Source organism: Rhododendron vialii, chromosome 2a, assembly GCF_030253575.1.
Source record: "Rhododendron vialii isolate Sample 1 chromosome 2a, ASM3025357v1".
Taxonomy (NCBI): Eukaryota; Viridiplantae; Streptophyta; class Magnoliopsida; order Ericales; family Ericaceae; genus Rhododendron; species Rhododendron vialii.
In genome coordinates, this window is record NC_080558.1 from 706075 (window position 1) to 721816 (window position 15742).

A 15742-nucleotide genomic window follows, 5' to 3' on the forward strand; every position below is an offset into this window, starting at 1 on the left:
GCTCGGTCTCGAGTACACGAGCCAAAAACTCGAGCTCGACCTCGGCTCGAGCCCGACCTCGGCTCGAGCCCTAAACGAGCTGAGCTTAGTCATTTTCTAAACGATCATCTTTAATCGAGTCGAGCCTTCCTTAACGAGCCGAGTTTTTGTCGAACGAGCCGAACTCTACTCTACTAAACGAGCCGAATACTCGAGCTCGAACTCGGCTCGTTTTCTAAACAAATCAAGCCGAGCCTAAATGAGCCGAACTGAGTCGAGCTCGCGAACTGCTTGGTTCATTTACAGCCCTATCAGAGATTGAGTAGTCCCCCGGAACACTGAAACATATCTCAAAATAATACTTGCTCCATCCCAAATAGGGTTCAATTCATGTCCAATTTTTTAATAGTCCGGTCTGGTCTAGTTTTGGGCCGTTGTGGGCCCCAGAACAATGATCGGAATCATTTATTTTGTAGAGCTCGTCAAATATGTTATTCACACCAAAAATTAGCTTGATCAAACAATAATAGGTACATAGATGAAATAGATTTGTACAAGAGAAAAAGAGATGACAAAAATTAAATAAAACTGGACCATTAAAAAACTGGAATCCTCCCAAATAATATTTTGGGCCTGTGAACAGAGCAAATCCAGACCGACAAAAAAAAAACAGAAGAAAATCATTTTTCCTTGAAAATGTGATTGTAAAAGTTGTTTCCAAATATTTACTGTTGCCATTAATATAGATATAGATGGCGTTTATCCTTATTTCCCCAAATACCCTAACGGCATACCTATTAGAGCATCTCCGGCCTTCACTCATTTTTTCACCCAAATTTGAGTCAAATTTTGGATAAAAATCCATTGTGGATATGCACATATTCAATCATTAAACCTAAATTTTACCCAAATATATATATATATATATATTTATTCTTAATGGCAGAAGAGTAAATAGAGCCAATAAAAGTAGATCGCGTCTCCACCTTCCTCTTTGTCTGCTCACAATCAAAACCACCACTTTCTCTTTTGGCATCTACACCTTCAGCAACGATCGGCACCCAGCTTCAAGCAACACAAAGCTTCGACGAACAAAGATCCAACAACACAAAGATCAGATGACAAATCCAGCAAAAAAAGCTTCAACAGTCGGCAACTCAACGACTCCGGCAAAGGTTGACCGGCTCCAACAAAATACAGAAGCTCCGGCTAGATATCTCTCTTTTTCTAATTAGCAGTTGTAAAAATGGCAAAAGTTATCCCAAATTTGGGAGAAAAAATGGGTAAAATCTATAATGGAGAAGGGTTTGGATAAATGATTAGAGAGAGACTTTTGTGATTTTCAACCAAATTTTGAATTTGAATATTGAAATAGGTCTAAGGCTGGAGATGTTCTTAATGGATCGGATTAGATCCGAATAGCGTAGCCAGAATGGGCCTGCATTCTCACTCTCCTTCCATTGGGCTTATCCAACCGTTCCAGCCCAACCTCACAACAAGCTTCATTTCTCTCTTACAAGCGGGAAAACGGCCATCAAAAACTTTTGAACTCTCTCTCTCTAAAAAACAAAAATCGCTCTCTCTCTCTCTCTCGTTTTGCAGAGTTTACATAACTGTTCCCAAACTCAGAGGCCATAATTTCTTGGGATTTTCGTTTCTCAGTTCTAATTAAAAACAGAATGAACCACGAGTAGAACCGTCATGGACGGTCCGCATCCCTCGACGACAGAAAATGAATAGCAACAGCAGCAGAGGAGAAGCCAGCGACAGCGGTGGGCGATTCCACGCGGTGCAACCTCTTCGTGACTTGGAATCCAACTGGGCCGTTGATCTCGCCAAGAACCTCGAAGGCTACCTCTTGAAGATTTGCTCCGGCGAAATCGACGGCGACCACGATAACCCCCACTTCTCCGTTAACTTTGCCGAGGGTTCGTATATTTTGGGATTGCGCAAAAGCTTGATTTATTTTGTTCAATTGAGTTTTTAGTTGTTGTTTATGCAAATTTGAAGGGGTGGGCAACTTTTTTAAAAAAATTTCTACCGCTAGGGTTTTGGTGACTCATGTACTTGAGGAATTTGTCAATTTAAGGCACAACCAGATGGAGAAAGAAATTAAATAAAAAGTGAAATTTGTTTAGCTGCTGTATATTTGAGTGTGTGTTTTCCCACCTTCTTGGGTATTTGTAGCTGCTCTATTGATGAATTTGTCAAATTAGGGCAAAACCAGATACCCTCTTCAGAAGAAAGTAAAGAACAAAAAAAAAAAAGGAATTCTAGTTGTTTGTTTGTTTTTTTTTTTTTTGCTCGGCGAAAGTTAGTCTTGTTAGAATACTTAGATTAGCACCTTAGATGAGTTTAACTCTTAACCTCCTTACCCCAAGCACCTAAGTGCACCCCCTGATATCATTGAGCCAAAGGCTTCTGGGTAGGAATTTTAGATGGGGTAAAATTGAGCGTGTTTCCCCCCAACCTTGTTTTTGGGTATTTGTAGTTGCTAAGTAAGGCCTAGAACTACCCTCATTAGAAAAAACAAGGGGGGGAAAAGAGATATCTTTTTGGTTGTGGATAAATATTTGAGGCTGATTTTGTTGTTTGTTTGCTTTTGTGTGGGAATGTGTAGCGGCTTTATTGCTTCAGGGTTCAATTCAGGTGTACAGTCGAAAGGTTGAATATCTTTACTCGCTGGTTTTACATGCTTTGGAGTTCGTTTCGCAGAAGAGGTTTGAATTGAGCTGTATTGTTGTTCTCTTATCCTTATATTTGGATTGTAACTTCTAAACATCATTTGCATTTGACATAAAGTTCTAGGTTTTATTGAATGTTAATGTTGCTTCTTCAAACGCCGAGAAGTGTCGAAGCTTTCATTTTTTCTGCTTTCCCATTTTTTTTTTTTATTTAATTTACTCCGTTTTCATCTGTGGTTTGCCTCTATATGCCTAATTGAAACATGGTTTTAGCCAATTAATGTAACATAATTGATGGTTAGAGCATGAGCATCTCCAGCCCTTACCCAATTGAGCAAATTTTGAGTAAAAGTTTCATCTCATATGAATTGAAGCATTTTAAGGGACAAACCCAAATCCAAAGCACAAATTCAGGTAAGTGCTTCATTAATGGCATAGTTGTGAACTTGAGTCTCCTTTGATGTAAGTATAAATTTGGGTAAAACTCAATTTGGTATTGGTTTGAGTCAAGGAGGGGAGTGGATTTTAAAGGATTTTTACTCAAAATTTTGACTTGAGTTAAAAAAAAGAAAAGGGCAAGGGCTGGAGCTGCCTTAGTGGGCATTAACATGCCACCCATAGTGAGCTATGCTAGAGCTATTTTTCGATACTGTATAATCCATCTGTTCTTGTCCTGTCTATCAAAAAATTCGATCTTCTGTCTACTCTATGCTGCCACAACTGTGATCGACCTTCATACAATAATATCAAGATGGACTTGGACCATTGAGCAAATGTATCATTGGGTTGCAATAGCTGGAAAACGTAAACTGAAGCCGTACACGTACAAATGTACTTTTAATTGTTACCTGTTCTACATTTGAACAGGCAGACCGATCAACCAGAGGGCGTATCAGACCGATCAGAAGAAACTGGTTCTCGTGCAGTTCCTGATGAAGAAGATGATCACTTTTGGGGTTTAGATGACATCCCAGGTAGTTATTGGATGTTTGTTAGGTAAATATTTACAGGTTTACAATGCATTGTTTGGCTTAAATTTGTTGTGTCGCAGTGGAAGCTAAGAATTCCCTGGATAGTGCCACATGCAAAGATGCTCAACCAAATAACTTCGTGAAGCCTCCTGCAAATTTAGTTGTGCTAGAAGGTGATTGCTTAGATGCAACTGGTGGTGGCAGTGAACTAGAGTCATATCTGGTACCTTTTGCTGTTTTCTTTTTTCTCTTATGTTTTTGAGCAGTTAAATGTACAATCTTTAGCTTTGGATTAGTGAATAGTGATTAGTTCCTTTGGGTTTGCAGTTAGCCACCAATGATCTTTACCGGGACTTCATTCTGTTAGACCCATGTGATGCGATAGCAGTTAACAATTATTTAAAGGATGACAAAGCTGGTAAATGGCAGAATGGTTTTGGCAGAGGTAGCTCTCTGACCTCTAAATCTCGAAGGAGGTTTCAGTCTCCTATTAGCCGATCCGAGGGAGCCCACAAGTCGTCAGCTGCAAAGAAACAGGATGCTAATCTCAATCCATCTCCTCCAGTTGATCATGGCTGCGAATTTAATGATCATAATATTGGGGATGATCATCAGGCCTGGAACATCCCTGATAACAACATTGATGGATTTGAAATGGATGGTGGAGGTTCAGAACCTGGGGACTTTGATGATTCAGATGATGAAGATGATCCGTGGAAGTCGTTGAATCCCTATGAACCCGGGAATCTGAGAGTTAAACCTTTTAAAAAAGGTGGCCGAAGCTTTTGTTTCTTGCTTACTTTTTCATTTTGTTGGCCTTCTTTGTTATGCCCTCAATCATGGTTAACTTTCTTCTGCCTCTGAGCAGTGAAATCTTTCAAAAGGCAGGGGATTAATTCCACTAAACGGATACCCATAACAACACAGTTCCCTGTTGCAAAAATGCATGGTACCATTAGTGCAGAGCTATCTGAAGTATGGGAAGCACGGCGTTGTGCCTCGGAGAGACAACGAGAATCCAAATCACCCTCTTTATATGAAAAGGTTGGTTTTTCAAGTTTAATATTATATCCTTAAGTAGTCTAGTCATGCTGGTGTTAAATGATGCCTGTTTTTCTTTTGCAGTTGAGACATTCACTTGTTCATGGAGGGCGTGAAACTTTTGATGCATTTTGTGATCCGAAGGATGACAACGAAGACAATGAATTTGATAATGGGGGCCTTGATTTTGATCCACCTGATTTTGACATGCCAGAAAGTCGATATGAGTATGAAGACGTACCTTTGCAACCTGAAAAGGTTAGCAAACCACTGATACATTTATTTTAATTCGTTACACATCATGAAGCTGGAACTAATGCCATAAGCAATTATGTTAGATTGCTCATTAGTTGATGTCTGTGCAGCGTGATGATGGAGGTGTTTGCTTTGACAATAACGAGTTTTTTGGAAATGAAGGCCCAAGTTCACAAGCCAGCCTAGAAGATCTTTGTCGATCTCACCTTGTAAGTTCGAATTTCTCTGATTTATCACGATTGGTTGTTATATTTCATGCTGGAAAAGTTGATCGTCTTCCAAGTAGGTCCCCAACACCCACCATATTTTATACTCCAAAAACCTCTATGGACTTGCCAAGCTTGAAAATGTGAATACTACATGTTGTTCTGGAATCTGGATTAGCTGTGCAATTGGCTTAAAATGTTCTCTCTTGCTCTCTCTGGAGAGGATTTGTGTATTTTGCGAAATGACATGAAATCCTTGACCACATGGAAGCAAGCAAATTAAGTTTGATTTATTTTGAACTGTGCAAACTAAGCTTTATTGATCATCTAATTTTGCTTACCGCTACTGGTACTTCAGATTCGAAATGACCGCTGCATGTTACTTGCACTGATATGTCGAACCTGTATTGATATACTTATTCAAAACATAGCATAAGCCAATTTACGTTTGCTTAATGTCAGAACAAGCATAAAAACAGTACGCTGTCTATCGGGATTTGCAAACCACGGAATGCATGTCCTTTCATGAAGTTGGAATTTATTTCTGCGTATTATAACCATTTTGCTTTGATTATTTCCAGAGCATATAATTGTTTGTAATCCATATTCCTGAATTTAGGATGCTCTCCTTGCTAGCATAGCTGAAACGGAAAAACAGACTGAATTGGCTGCTCGTGTATCCACATGGAAGCAGAGAATTGAAAAGAACTTGGAAGAGCAAGTGTGTTTCATCATTCTTACTTCTATTTTTCACACATCCAAAACTTGACGATTTTGGATTTCAGGTTCACTTAAATTTGAACCATTGCTAACCTTTCTTTGACAGGATTCACGCCCACCATTTGATATTCACAAATATGGTGACAGAGTTTTGGAGAAGCTGTCAGTGGAAGCAGACATTGCAAATACCATGTCATTTGCTGATGTTGTTAGGGGCCAAGAAAAACACGATGTTGCTCGAACCTTTTCTGCTCTTCTGCAACTGGTAATTTGCATTTGATATTGGGGAGGGATTTCTAGGGAATCTAGATTGGACAATACCCTCTAAGTCAAAGCTTCCATAAAACTTCTATGATGGTTCTATTGTTCACCGGTATAGTCCATTTATTCTGTTGCAGTTTCATTTGCTGCAGTATAATTTAAGGAAAAAAGTTTGATAATCCCTACGCAGTATATAAAAGTGCCTCCTCTCCAGTTTTTTGGGGTTGATTTCACAGTACCATAAGAAGTTCCTGTCACATTTGATTATACCCAACTCAAGTATGGGAATCCCTTTCCTTGCTTGTCATGAACTCTTTCAGCTTCTATGTTTTATTTTTGGATTGTGCTTGTGAATGTATAAAGTAGTTGCATCAGACACTCGACTCTTGTGTTTAGGCCTTTCAAAAAAGAAAAAAATCCTCTTGTATTTAGGTATGAGCTATGTGTCCAACTTTTTAGTTTAATATTCACTTGGGAAGGAGATTTAGTAATTCAATTTTGCTGTATACTTTATGCATTGACCTATGACATCGTTCATACATGATATGCTAGATGGCAACATTGGTATTTGAAAAACTGACCATCTTGTTGTGTTCCTCCTGTCAAGTGAGAATTACATAAATCCAAGAATTCCCCGTTCCCACAATCTACACATGTACCTGAGTATTGTAACATATGCAGAAACAGTAGCAAAATCTGATGATTATAAACGTATAGGAAGCCTTGCAAAAGCTGCAACATATGGTCAACTTAAAAATTTGAAGTAGTGCATGCTTTTAGGATGGAATTAGTAATGGGCATCAATTTTTACAGGTGAACAATGGAAATGTCGACATACAGAGGGATGGCACTAGCAATGACTTCCAATGTTATACTGCTGTGAATCCGTTTCACGTGAAGCTCCTTAGCCATGACAAGAAACATGAAGAAGTGCAGCTCCGGTCATCAAAAAAGAGAGCTAAATCACCAACAATGAAAGGATGCAACAAAGGCGAAAGGGACAAGTCACAGTTGAGTCCCAAGTTCCCACTTAAACTAGGAAAGGTCGGCAGCATCAGGTGCACACCTGAAGGTAAGAGGAGACGAAGGTCTCGACTGGTTGAACCGGTGGACATGCATTCTGCAGGTTGACGTTTGTAATTCAACAAATCATGTTGAATGGCTCAGCAATGATGGAATACCCGGCCATTGTAATTGTGTCATACATGTAATATGGTGTTCTATCCTTTAACTTATCATTGGACATACTTGTTAACCCAAGGTTTTGTAATGAATACGAATTTTAATTTTGATATGAATGTTGATTTGTAAATTGAAACAAGCCACTCAAGCTCCATTTATGTACGGATTTACTCGTGAGATGTACTTGTTAACTGAAGGCTTTGGAATGAATACGAAGTCTAATTTTCATACGAATGTTGATTTGTAGGAGTAATTCTTTTGAAACAAGCTACTCAGAGCTCTATTTATGTACGGATTTACTCGTGAGGGAGAAGCTTGGGGTGGTGGTGAGGCCATTGCTGGTGGTCCTTTCTGTTAGTGGTCGGGGCCCTGGAATTCTTGCATAAATCTTGACTGCACAATTTGATGTGTGAAAGGTACTAAACAAAAATCGTCAATGTGTCATAGCCGTAATCTCTTTAACTAAAAAACACTGCCAAGTTGGACCTATTGGCTACAATCATTTTCTATTATGTACACATTGCAAAATTTTATTTACATATAATACGTTACGGCATGTTTTTTAGTCGAATTTTACGTACGTACTATTCTGAAGACAAGCTATGGTGGGATCGAGGTAATCTTGGACGTCTAGGAAAGACAATGGATTGAGTGGCTCATTGGATTGCGGCAGTGCAATTACGGGGTATCTTGCCTATCAAATGGATGGTCTCTCCCCCTAACGAGTTACTTATTAGTGTTTAGGACATGATGTCCTTTTTCTTTCATAGCATTTTAAGAACTTTATTTATGAAATATCTGGAAGTCTTCAGAAAAAATTACAAACTTTATACTAAAATTAGAAAAATGCTGCTTAAATCAAGCTTTTATTGAAATTTTCGTCCAAAGTTTTTGATCAATGTATTTACCTTGTAGATAATCAACATAAAGGCCACTCAGTAAGAGTCCTACTTTGCGTATTGCTCTTTTTCATATAGACAAGGGAAGGGTCCCAATATATGAGCTTGAACCACCTTTTATTAGAAATATATATTGGATCTTGATTTGTGCTACAACTTCGGGGACCAATTTACTCGGTAAATCACTGGGATTCTACAGGTTTGGTCAAAATAATGGATTGTTGACTAAAAAAAAGACTTTGACCAACCACTCACAAAATGACACGTGGAGATGACAAAGGAGCAGAATACACGTATTCGATGCTATAATGAGAACCTCAGCGCCGGATGACGCAAGGTGGGGCCCGTGCGCGGGGGTGGACTTCAAAGAAACCAAATAAAAGATTAAAAGGATTAAAAGAGCAGAAAGATAGAGAGAGTCATCGCGAAGGGGAATCGGTCCGCGAAGGCTCAAGGAAGCCAAAGAGCGTGAGAGGGACCACGACACCGATCACTTAGATAATAGAGCGCGCCCTGGTCAAAGGCAAAACCAATGGGTTTAGTAAAGATATGATCGTCGCGGGTCGCGACCTTGCTTCTATGGGAATTGAGGGAGATCTAATGGTTTGGTGGCTAAGGGAAGGGGGTTTCATCGCGGGGTGGCGCGTGTCACCTGCACGCTAGGTCCGCGAGCGATGACAACACCCTCGCGACCTCGGAAACAAAAGGGACACATGTTGAGATTTGACTGGGCTGCCTTGGGAACCGCCTTAGGCCCAGAGGCCTATAAATATGGGTCCGACATTCCCTTTCAGACATATATAGATATACTCGGATAGAGACAGAAACAGACTTTTCTAGAGAATGGACTGGAGGATATTAGACTAAGGAAGGAGAACATTCTTCTTGGGCTAATATCATCCAATCCATCTGGAAAGACCTATCTATGACATGCTGCCTTTGTCTTTTCTGTTCCCGTGCCCTTTCATTCACCTCATTAGATTATTCCTCTTTTCCCCCGTTATTTTAACCACTAACCAATCACACCTCTCCAGCTCACGTAAGATTTACACGTAAGCTACCTAGCGCAAAACATGAACTTACAGATTCTTCTATACAAACTAAAAAGCAGTCCTACGGGCAAATGTTAAGACACAAATGTATCTCCTCCAGTTGTTGGATGCAAATGAATCACTCACAATGCGGACACATTTTATGACCATTTATTTGTCGTTGTCTACTATGGAAGTACTATTATTTTCCCAAACTAAAAATCATTCGACATGGTTTAACACCAGGAGAAGAAGCGTGGACATCAAGATACCCACTATTTTCCCAAACCATTTATTTGTCGTTGTCTACTATGGAAGTACTATTATTTTCCCAAACTAAAAATCATTCGAATAGGCGTCTGGGTATTACCCAGACGGCTCGGAGGGGGCAATTTTTTTTCGCAAAAGGCCTATTCGTGGGGAAAAGCCATATGAGTCTTTTTCATGGGAAGAAGTTTCCTTCAAGTCACCAGCGAAGACTCACACCAACGAAGACTAAAATAAGCTCCAATACACTCACCCGATGACAGAAAAAAGGAATCGGGGATGTTTTAGGGCGCTTACCTATTGGATAGATTTGGACCATTCATCTTGACAATTAATAATTTAGATATGTTCGTTAACATTGACTAGTAAGAATGCTTCAACGTAGCTCAACCATTGATTGTCAAGATGGATGGTCTGGATTTGCCATATATGGTGCTTTACATTACAGGAAGTGCCCTACAGCATCCCCAAATCGAGAAAAAGAATATCCATGATAAAATGATAGAAAAAGATCAACTAAAAATTGGAAACGTCGAAGAACAAATCGAAATCTTTTGGGGCGATTGGAGATTTGTTTGTTCGTTATATTCAAAATAACAAAACTAATGGTAATGGATCAAGAGCTGAGGGATCCCACCTCCGGAACTCAGAAAACCCTCATCTTATGCCAATATAAGATGAACAAATCGGAATTTTTTTTAGCAATACATAGTTTTTCAAGCCAACTTACGTGCACCGTGCACCTCAAACTAGCTAATCCCTCTCACAGCCGTTTCCTAAACATAGGATGAGGTGACCCCAAGAGTTGCTGGCAAAAAAAATCAAACTTAAGACCTTAAAAAGAAACAAATCCATCCCGGTCCAAGCCATCAGGCTAAGCCCTCGGGGTTACCCTTATATCTTGTCACTCTCTCTCTCTCCCCAAATAGACACATACATTCCACCCAATTCAATTGACTACACCGTCATAGAAGTTATCAGGAGTCGAAGACAAAAAAAAAATTGGGTAATCGTATAGCTGGGGTTAGCGAGCAAACTCGCACATCGACTAATTTCGGACCCTAAACTTAACAACTGGATGAACATTCAGCGACCTTGAGAGTTCCCGAGTGATTGCTGGGGAACTCATCTTCACCAAATATAAGTTGAGAAACGAGAACGCGGTATGATTAGCACAAGCGTCATAGTTAACACCATATTTCAGCTCGCTTTGGTCAATCAAAGACTAATGTGACGTACCATTTTCAACTCCCAGTTCTACACGCATCGCCTATGGTCAATATAATGCCGTGTTTCCTCTTCTTCCTAATAATTCTTGGGCCATTCAACTTCGCTTTTATTGCATTCACGAAATGAACATGCTCAGACTAGTCTCTACCACCCTTGTTTTGGAGCTTTGTCAGATTAATACTCCCTCCGTCCCATTTCGAAAGTCACCTACGACAACACGTTCAATTTTCGAATCATAAAAAAAGTATTTCTACACATGTTATTTTGGAGTTTCTTCGCACCAAATTAAACATATTGATTAGTTTCTTTAATTTGGTATAAAAAAAATTCAGAAAACTATGATCGAAAGTACTTCACTTTTTTATTCAATAATTGTACTTCTTTTTGTAGTGAACTATGAAAATGGGACGGAGAGAGTAATCCAAGTTTGTTTTTTGTTTTTTGTTTTTTCTGGATATGAATATCTGATTAGTATTCTCAGACTGGTTTCGAATCTCGTTCTGAATACCTCCACAATTTTTCCAAGTAATAACAAAAAAGAGCATGAACTCGTTTGTCTATACTTATTTTAATGAGATCTCCAAGTACTAATTAATAAAGACTTCATATCCAAGTTTAATTTTTTTTTACTTGTTTGGTTAAAAAAATGGGAGAGTCTTCTTTTTCTTTTTTTCACTCCATAGATGTCTAGCCTATTTCTAAGGGGTGGAGAAGTGGTACCGTTAAGTGGCTTACAAGCGGTGCAAGTCCAAAGAGTATCAATTACCACGCCAAGCAAAAAAAAAGGGGAGAGTCAAACATGTAAAATATACATATTGGGCCATTATTGGGGCCTTGTTGCTCTCGTAAAAAATTAAACGATCACAGCATAAAATGTATAGTATACCATATCATAAGTATAGTGAGTCAAGTTCACCAAATAACTTAATTTCATTCTTATTTAATTCTACAATACAAGACATTGATCACTAGTGTTTCTGTCTACACACCTACTTCAATGTGCGCCGACCTCTTATCCTATGCTTAACTATAGTGGCATCACTACTCTCGTAAGTACGAAGTTGTCAAAGCCGAAATATAGCATTAAAATTTGACAATGTCTTGTTTGCCGTCGTGCGAAATACAGTCCCAACAATTTCGACACTACTATTATTCTAGGATCAAATTTGACATCAAATTTAGGAATTATCAAACTCACAACATCAAGTTTGAAGTGTTAGAAATGCTGAAAGGGTATTGAGGGAAAACATGCGGTCATGCCAAAATCATTAATATAAAGGATGAAACAAGTTTGTATGTTTTTTGACAAAATAACACCTTAACCAGCTAATAAGAAACAACTTTTGCAATGCCATTATAACCTCTCTCTTGAGCGACCAAAACAACTCCCGTATATTTTAGGCAAGGTACAAAAGTGTAAAGAAACAAAACAGATGAATCTGGCCCAATTGCCAGGTGATCGTTCTGAATTCTCCAAAGTTTCGAGTTCCTATTTGACCAAATGATCGTTCCAAGTTTATCAAGGTCTCGAGTTCGGAGGCGGGGGGCTGCTGGGCTCAATTTTTGGGCCCACTCCGATCTCGCTCCGATGATCGAAATCGTTCACTTTGTAGAGCTCGTCGAGTAGAACAACCATGCAACAAATAAGCTGAATTAGATACAGAAATGCTAGGGACAAAGAAAATTTACCCCGAAACTACCCCGAAAAGATTAACTAGTGGTTGAGATTCACTTTGATGTGTGTGACACAATCATCAAAGTGATTCTCAACCATTGATTGCTGTTTTCGGGGTACTTTCGAGGTAAGTTTTCTTTGTACCTAGCATTCCCCAATTAGATATCGTTAAGTGCCTGATCGGAACCTTTTTATCTTGAAAAGAATGGATCCAAAACACTGGATCAAATCCACTGTAACCATGGACTGAGAGTTATATGGGCTCTGATCAGACACTTAACAATATCCAATTCAAATGATTTTTTGCATGGTTTCTTCTACTCGACGAGTTCTACAAAATGAACGATTCCGATCATCGGAACGAAATTAGAGTGGGCCCAGAATCGGGCACAGCAGCACTCTGCTGTCCCAAGGGGACTTTATGTCTAAGGCCCTGTTCCGGAACTCAATATAAGTCCTTATTTTTTAAGAAGGCAATTTCAAGCTCAAAAATAATGTGTTTACGCAAATAATTTTTCTGTCAATATGGATCTAATTTGATAGATCTCATCGAGATTTTTTATAAATGCAAAAAAAATTTAAAAATTATTTTTTATTTACATTATTTTTGAATTTGAAAATGTGAAATAAATACTTATTTTTTAAAAAGGTGTTCTGGAACGGGACCTAAGTAACATACATCTTACAAAATTCCTCACCAATATTGACATGATGTGTAGTACAGTAACTCATTTGGCACATGTTCTTGCCTTTCCTTAAAATAAAAAAACTGAGAACATAAATAAACGATGTGATATATATGTACAAGGTCAAATATACCGAGTCAGCAAAGGACTCCTGTTAGAAAATAACCACCCTTTAGATAACTCCCACGTGTCCTGCCCAAAATAATCAAATAGTTACTCACACAACAAATTCAAACACAATAGTTTACGCAACCTCTCACATACATGTGGGATCCATACATAGTAGTATGTGTGGAACGTCCATATGTATGTGAGAAATTGTGTTTGAATTGTTATATGAGTATCATTTTTGAACCAAACACAACAATGCCACGTGCCAACCACATTCCTTGAGACAAGACTAGCCTGACAAGTCGCCGAAAGCTGCTTTATCCGTTTCCGCCGCCGCCGCCGCGTTACCTGACTCAGCCGTAGAATATTCTCTGAACTTATCTCGGCGTTTGAACCCGGCTTTGCCCCTGAGTCGACTCGTCCCTTCCGCTCTCCACATCCAACTCGCTCGTCGCGACCCCGCGACTCGTTCCCACACCCGGCGAAACCGGCACTCCTTTCGCGTTGAAGCTGAGTATTCTCTTCAACGACATGAACCCAGCCGACACCGGCGATCTCAACCCCTGACTCGCGGGTGAACTCAGCCTCAACCCGTCCCCGAACTCGTGCCTCCTCGGCACCTCGATCGTCACCCTTTGCAGCTCCAACCCCTTCCTCCTGTCGCCCAGCCGTGGCGTCTGCGCAACGTCGTGTGTTTGTTGGTTTGGCCGGTTTCTCGACGACGAACTGTGTTCCTCTCCTTGGCACCTGTCACAAAACCCAGAACTCGTACCGGGTAAACCGGATTCTATATCACCAACCGAAACGACATAATCTCTCGCTTCAACCACCGGTTCGACCGGCGACCGGCACAGCGGGCATGTGGAGTGGGAGTGAAACCACATGTCGATACAATCCAAATGAAACCCGTGATTGCATTTGGGCAAGACACGGACTTTCTCGTTCTCCTCGAACTCCGATAAGCACACGGCGCATTCCACCACGTGGGGGTGGGTTTGGGCCGAGTAGAGGAAGACGGGGAGGGATCCCAAGAGGGCGGCGTCGAGGCCGCCCGAGGCGGCGGCGGAGTTGGGCTCTTCGGAGTAGAAGATCAGGGTGGTGCGGCTGCCGCGACGGCGGCGGCGGCGGAGCTGGAGCTGGCGCGCGCGGTGGAGGTACCAGCGAGCGTAGATGTGGAGGCAGACCATGAGGACCACCACGGCGAACAGCATCACGATTGCGGTTAGCATTATTCGACCGCTTAGGCCGTAGCTACCCTTCGGTTCAAAGCCATCGTTCATTGAGTCTGCTTTGCCGACGCCGTTAGCTGGGTCATTAGGCATGTTTGAGAGAGAGAGAGAGAGAGAGAGAAGATTAGTAATTGTGAGAGACGAGAGGGAGGATACAATTGTGTATTTGAAGTGGGGAAATTGGCGTGTGAGAGGGTGGGGGAAAGTTCATGAGGGTTTCGGAGAAGTTGGGATTCCCTTCTTTATAGTCAGCCTAGCTCTTCCGCAGTGCAGTAGACGTCGAGTTTGACACGGGATTGTTGAAATGACGGGAATAGCCTTTGCGGTATTTTGTGACCAATAAGTATAGGAACACACTTTTCGAACACAACTCCGAACACTTTGCAACCATTCGATGCATGCGAGCTCACATACATCGATCGGGTTCGGATGTGATTGTGTTCAAAGCATTTTTCTTTTGTGACCCCTAATCCAATACTATTTGGGAGTGGGCTAGGTGAGTGGTTTGTTGGGTGAGGGTTTGTTGGTCTAGTAGGTTTTTGGTTGTTGTTTATTATGGCATGGGAATTTGTAGTAGTTTGAGTCAAATACTATCTGCTCCTCTTATATCAAGGATAATGTGAAATTGTAGTCAAATTTTGACGCGGAATTGAGGGAATGAATGAAATGTCCCCCAAGAAAACAGGTCTATAAAATATAGCTGATTTTTTTTTATAAATGTCCAAGAAAATATAAAAAGAAAAACCCACCATGTAGTTGATTTTTATGAAATATTCAAAAATACTTTAGAAAATTAACTCTGCACTTATTCGTTATCTTTGTCGTATCAAAGTTGCAATTAAGAGGTCAAAAAGATTTTTAAAAAAGGAAAAGAAACAAGAAATTTATATGAATTATCTCTCTCTCTCTCAAATCAAATCCTTCTTAGGCTCTGTTCCGGAACAAAAAATAAGTCCTTATTTTTTAAGAAAGCAATTTCAAGTTCAAAAATTATGGGCTTATTGAAATCCAAAAATATGCAATATGAATTTTATTTGAAAGATCTCGATGAGATCTTTTATACGATGCAAAAAAAATTAAAAAATTATTTTTAATTTACTTTATTTTTGAGTTTGAAAATGTGAAATAAGCTACTTATTTTTTAAGAAGATTTCTGGAACGGGGCCTTAATCTCTTTCTATATCCCATGGAAGAAGTTGCCTCGTGGCCTAATCTCATGGAGATAAAAGATCAAAAGGTGTACCAAAATGAAAAGATCAAAAGATTATACACAACTCAAGCATCTTCATTGTGGGCTCAGGCTCTGTTCCAGAAC

The 15742-nt window shown here is 40.0% G+C and overlaps 3 protein-coding genes across 3 annotated transcripts in view; 2 read left to right on the top strand and 1 right to left on the bottom strand.

Annotated features, from left to right (window-relative positions):
* LOC131317647 (glyoxysomal fatty acid beta-oxidation multifunctional protein MFP-a-like) overlaps positions 1–15742 on the top strand; it is a 105234-nt gene that overhangs the window by 27947 nt on the left and 61545 nt on the right. The gene's annotated exons all lie outside the window — the stretch shown is intronic.
* Positions 1518–7525, top strand: LOC131317648 (condensin-2 complex subunit H2). Its single transcript, XM_058347194.1, has 11 exons — positions 1518–1907; positions 2600–2699; positions 3531–3637; positions 3715–3857; positions 3962–4406; positions 4503–4678; positions 4760–4933; positions 5041–5139; positions 5756–5857; positions 5963–6121; positions 6931–7525. Exons 1-11 carry the CDS (start codon positions 1712–1714, stop codon positions 7246–7248), a joined length of 2019 nt encoding a protein of 672 aa, XP_058203177.1. The 5' UTR covers positions 1518–1711; the 3' UTR covers positions 7249–7525.
* On the bottom strand, positions 11387–14535 carry LOC131317655 (RING-H2 finger protein ATL2). The gene is made up of 3 exons (XM_058347203.1): positions 13448–14535; positions 13068–13303; positions 11387–12273 (listed from the first exon to the last, which is right to left on the bottom strand). Exon 1 carries the CDS (start codon positions 14518–14520, stop codon positions 13576–13578), a length of 945 nt encoding a protein of 314 aa, XP_058203186.1. The 5' UTR covers positions 14521–14535; the 3' UTR covers positions 11387–12273; positions 13068–13303; positions 13448–13575.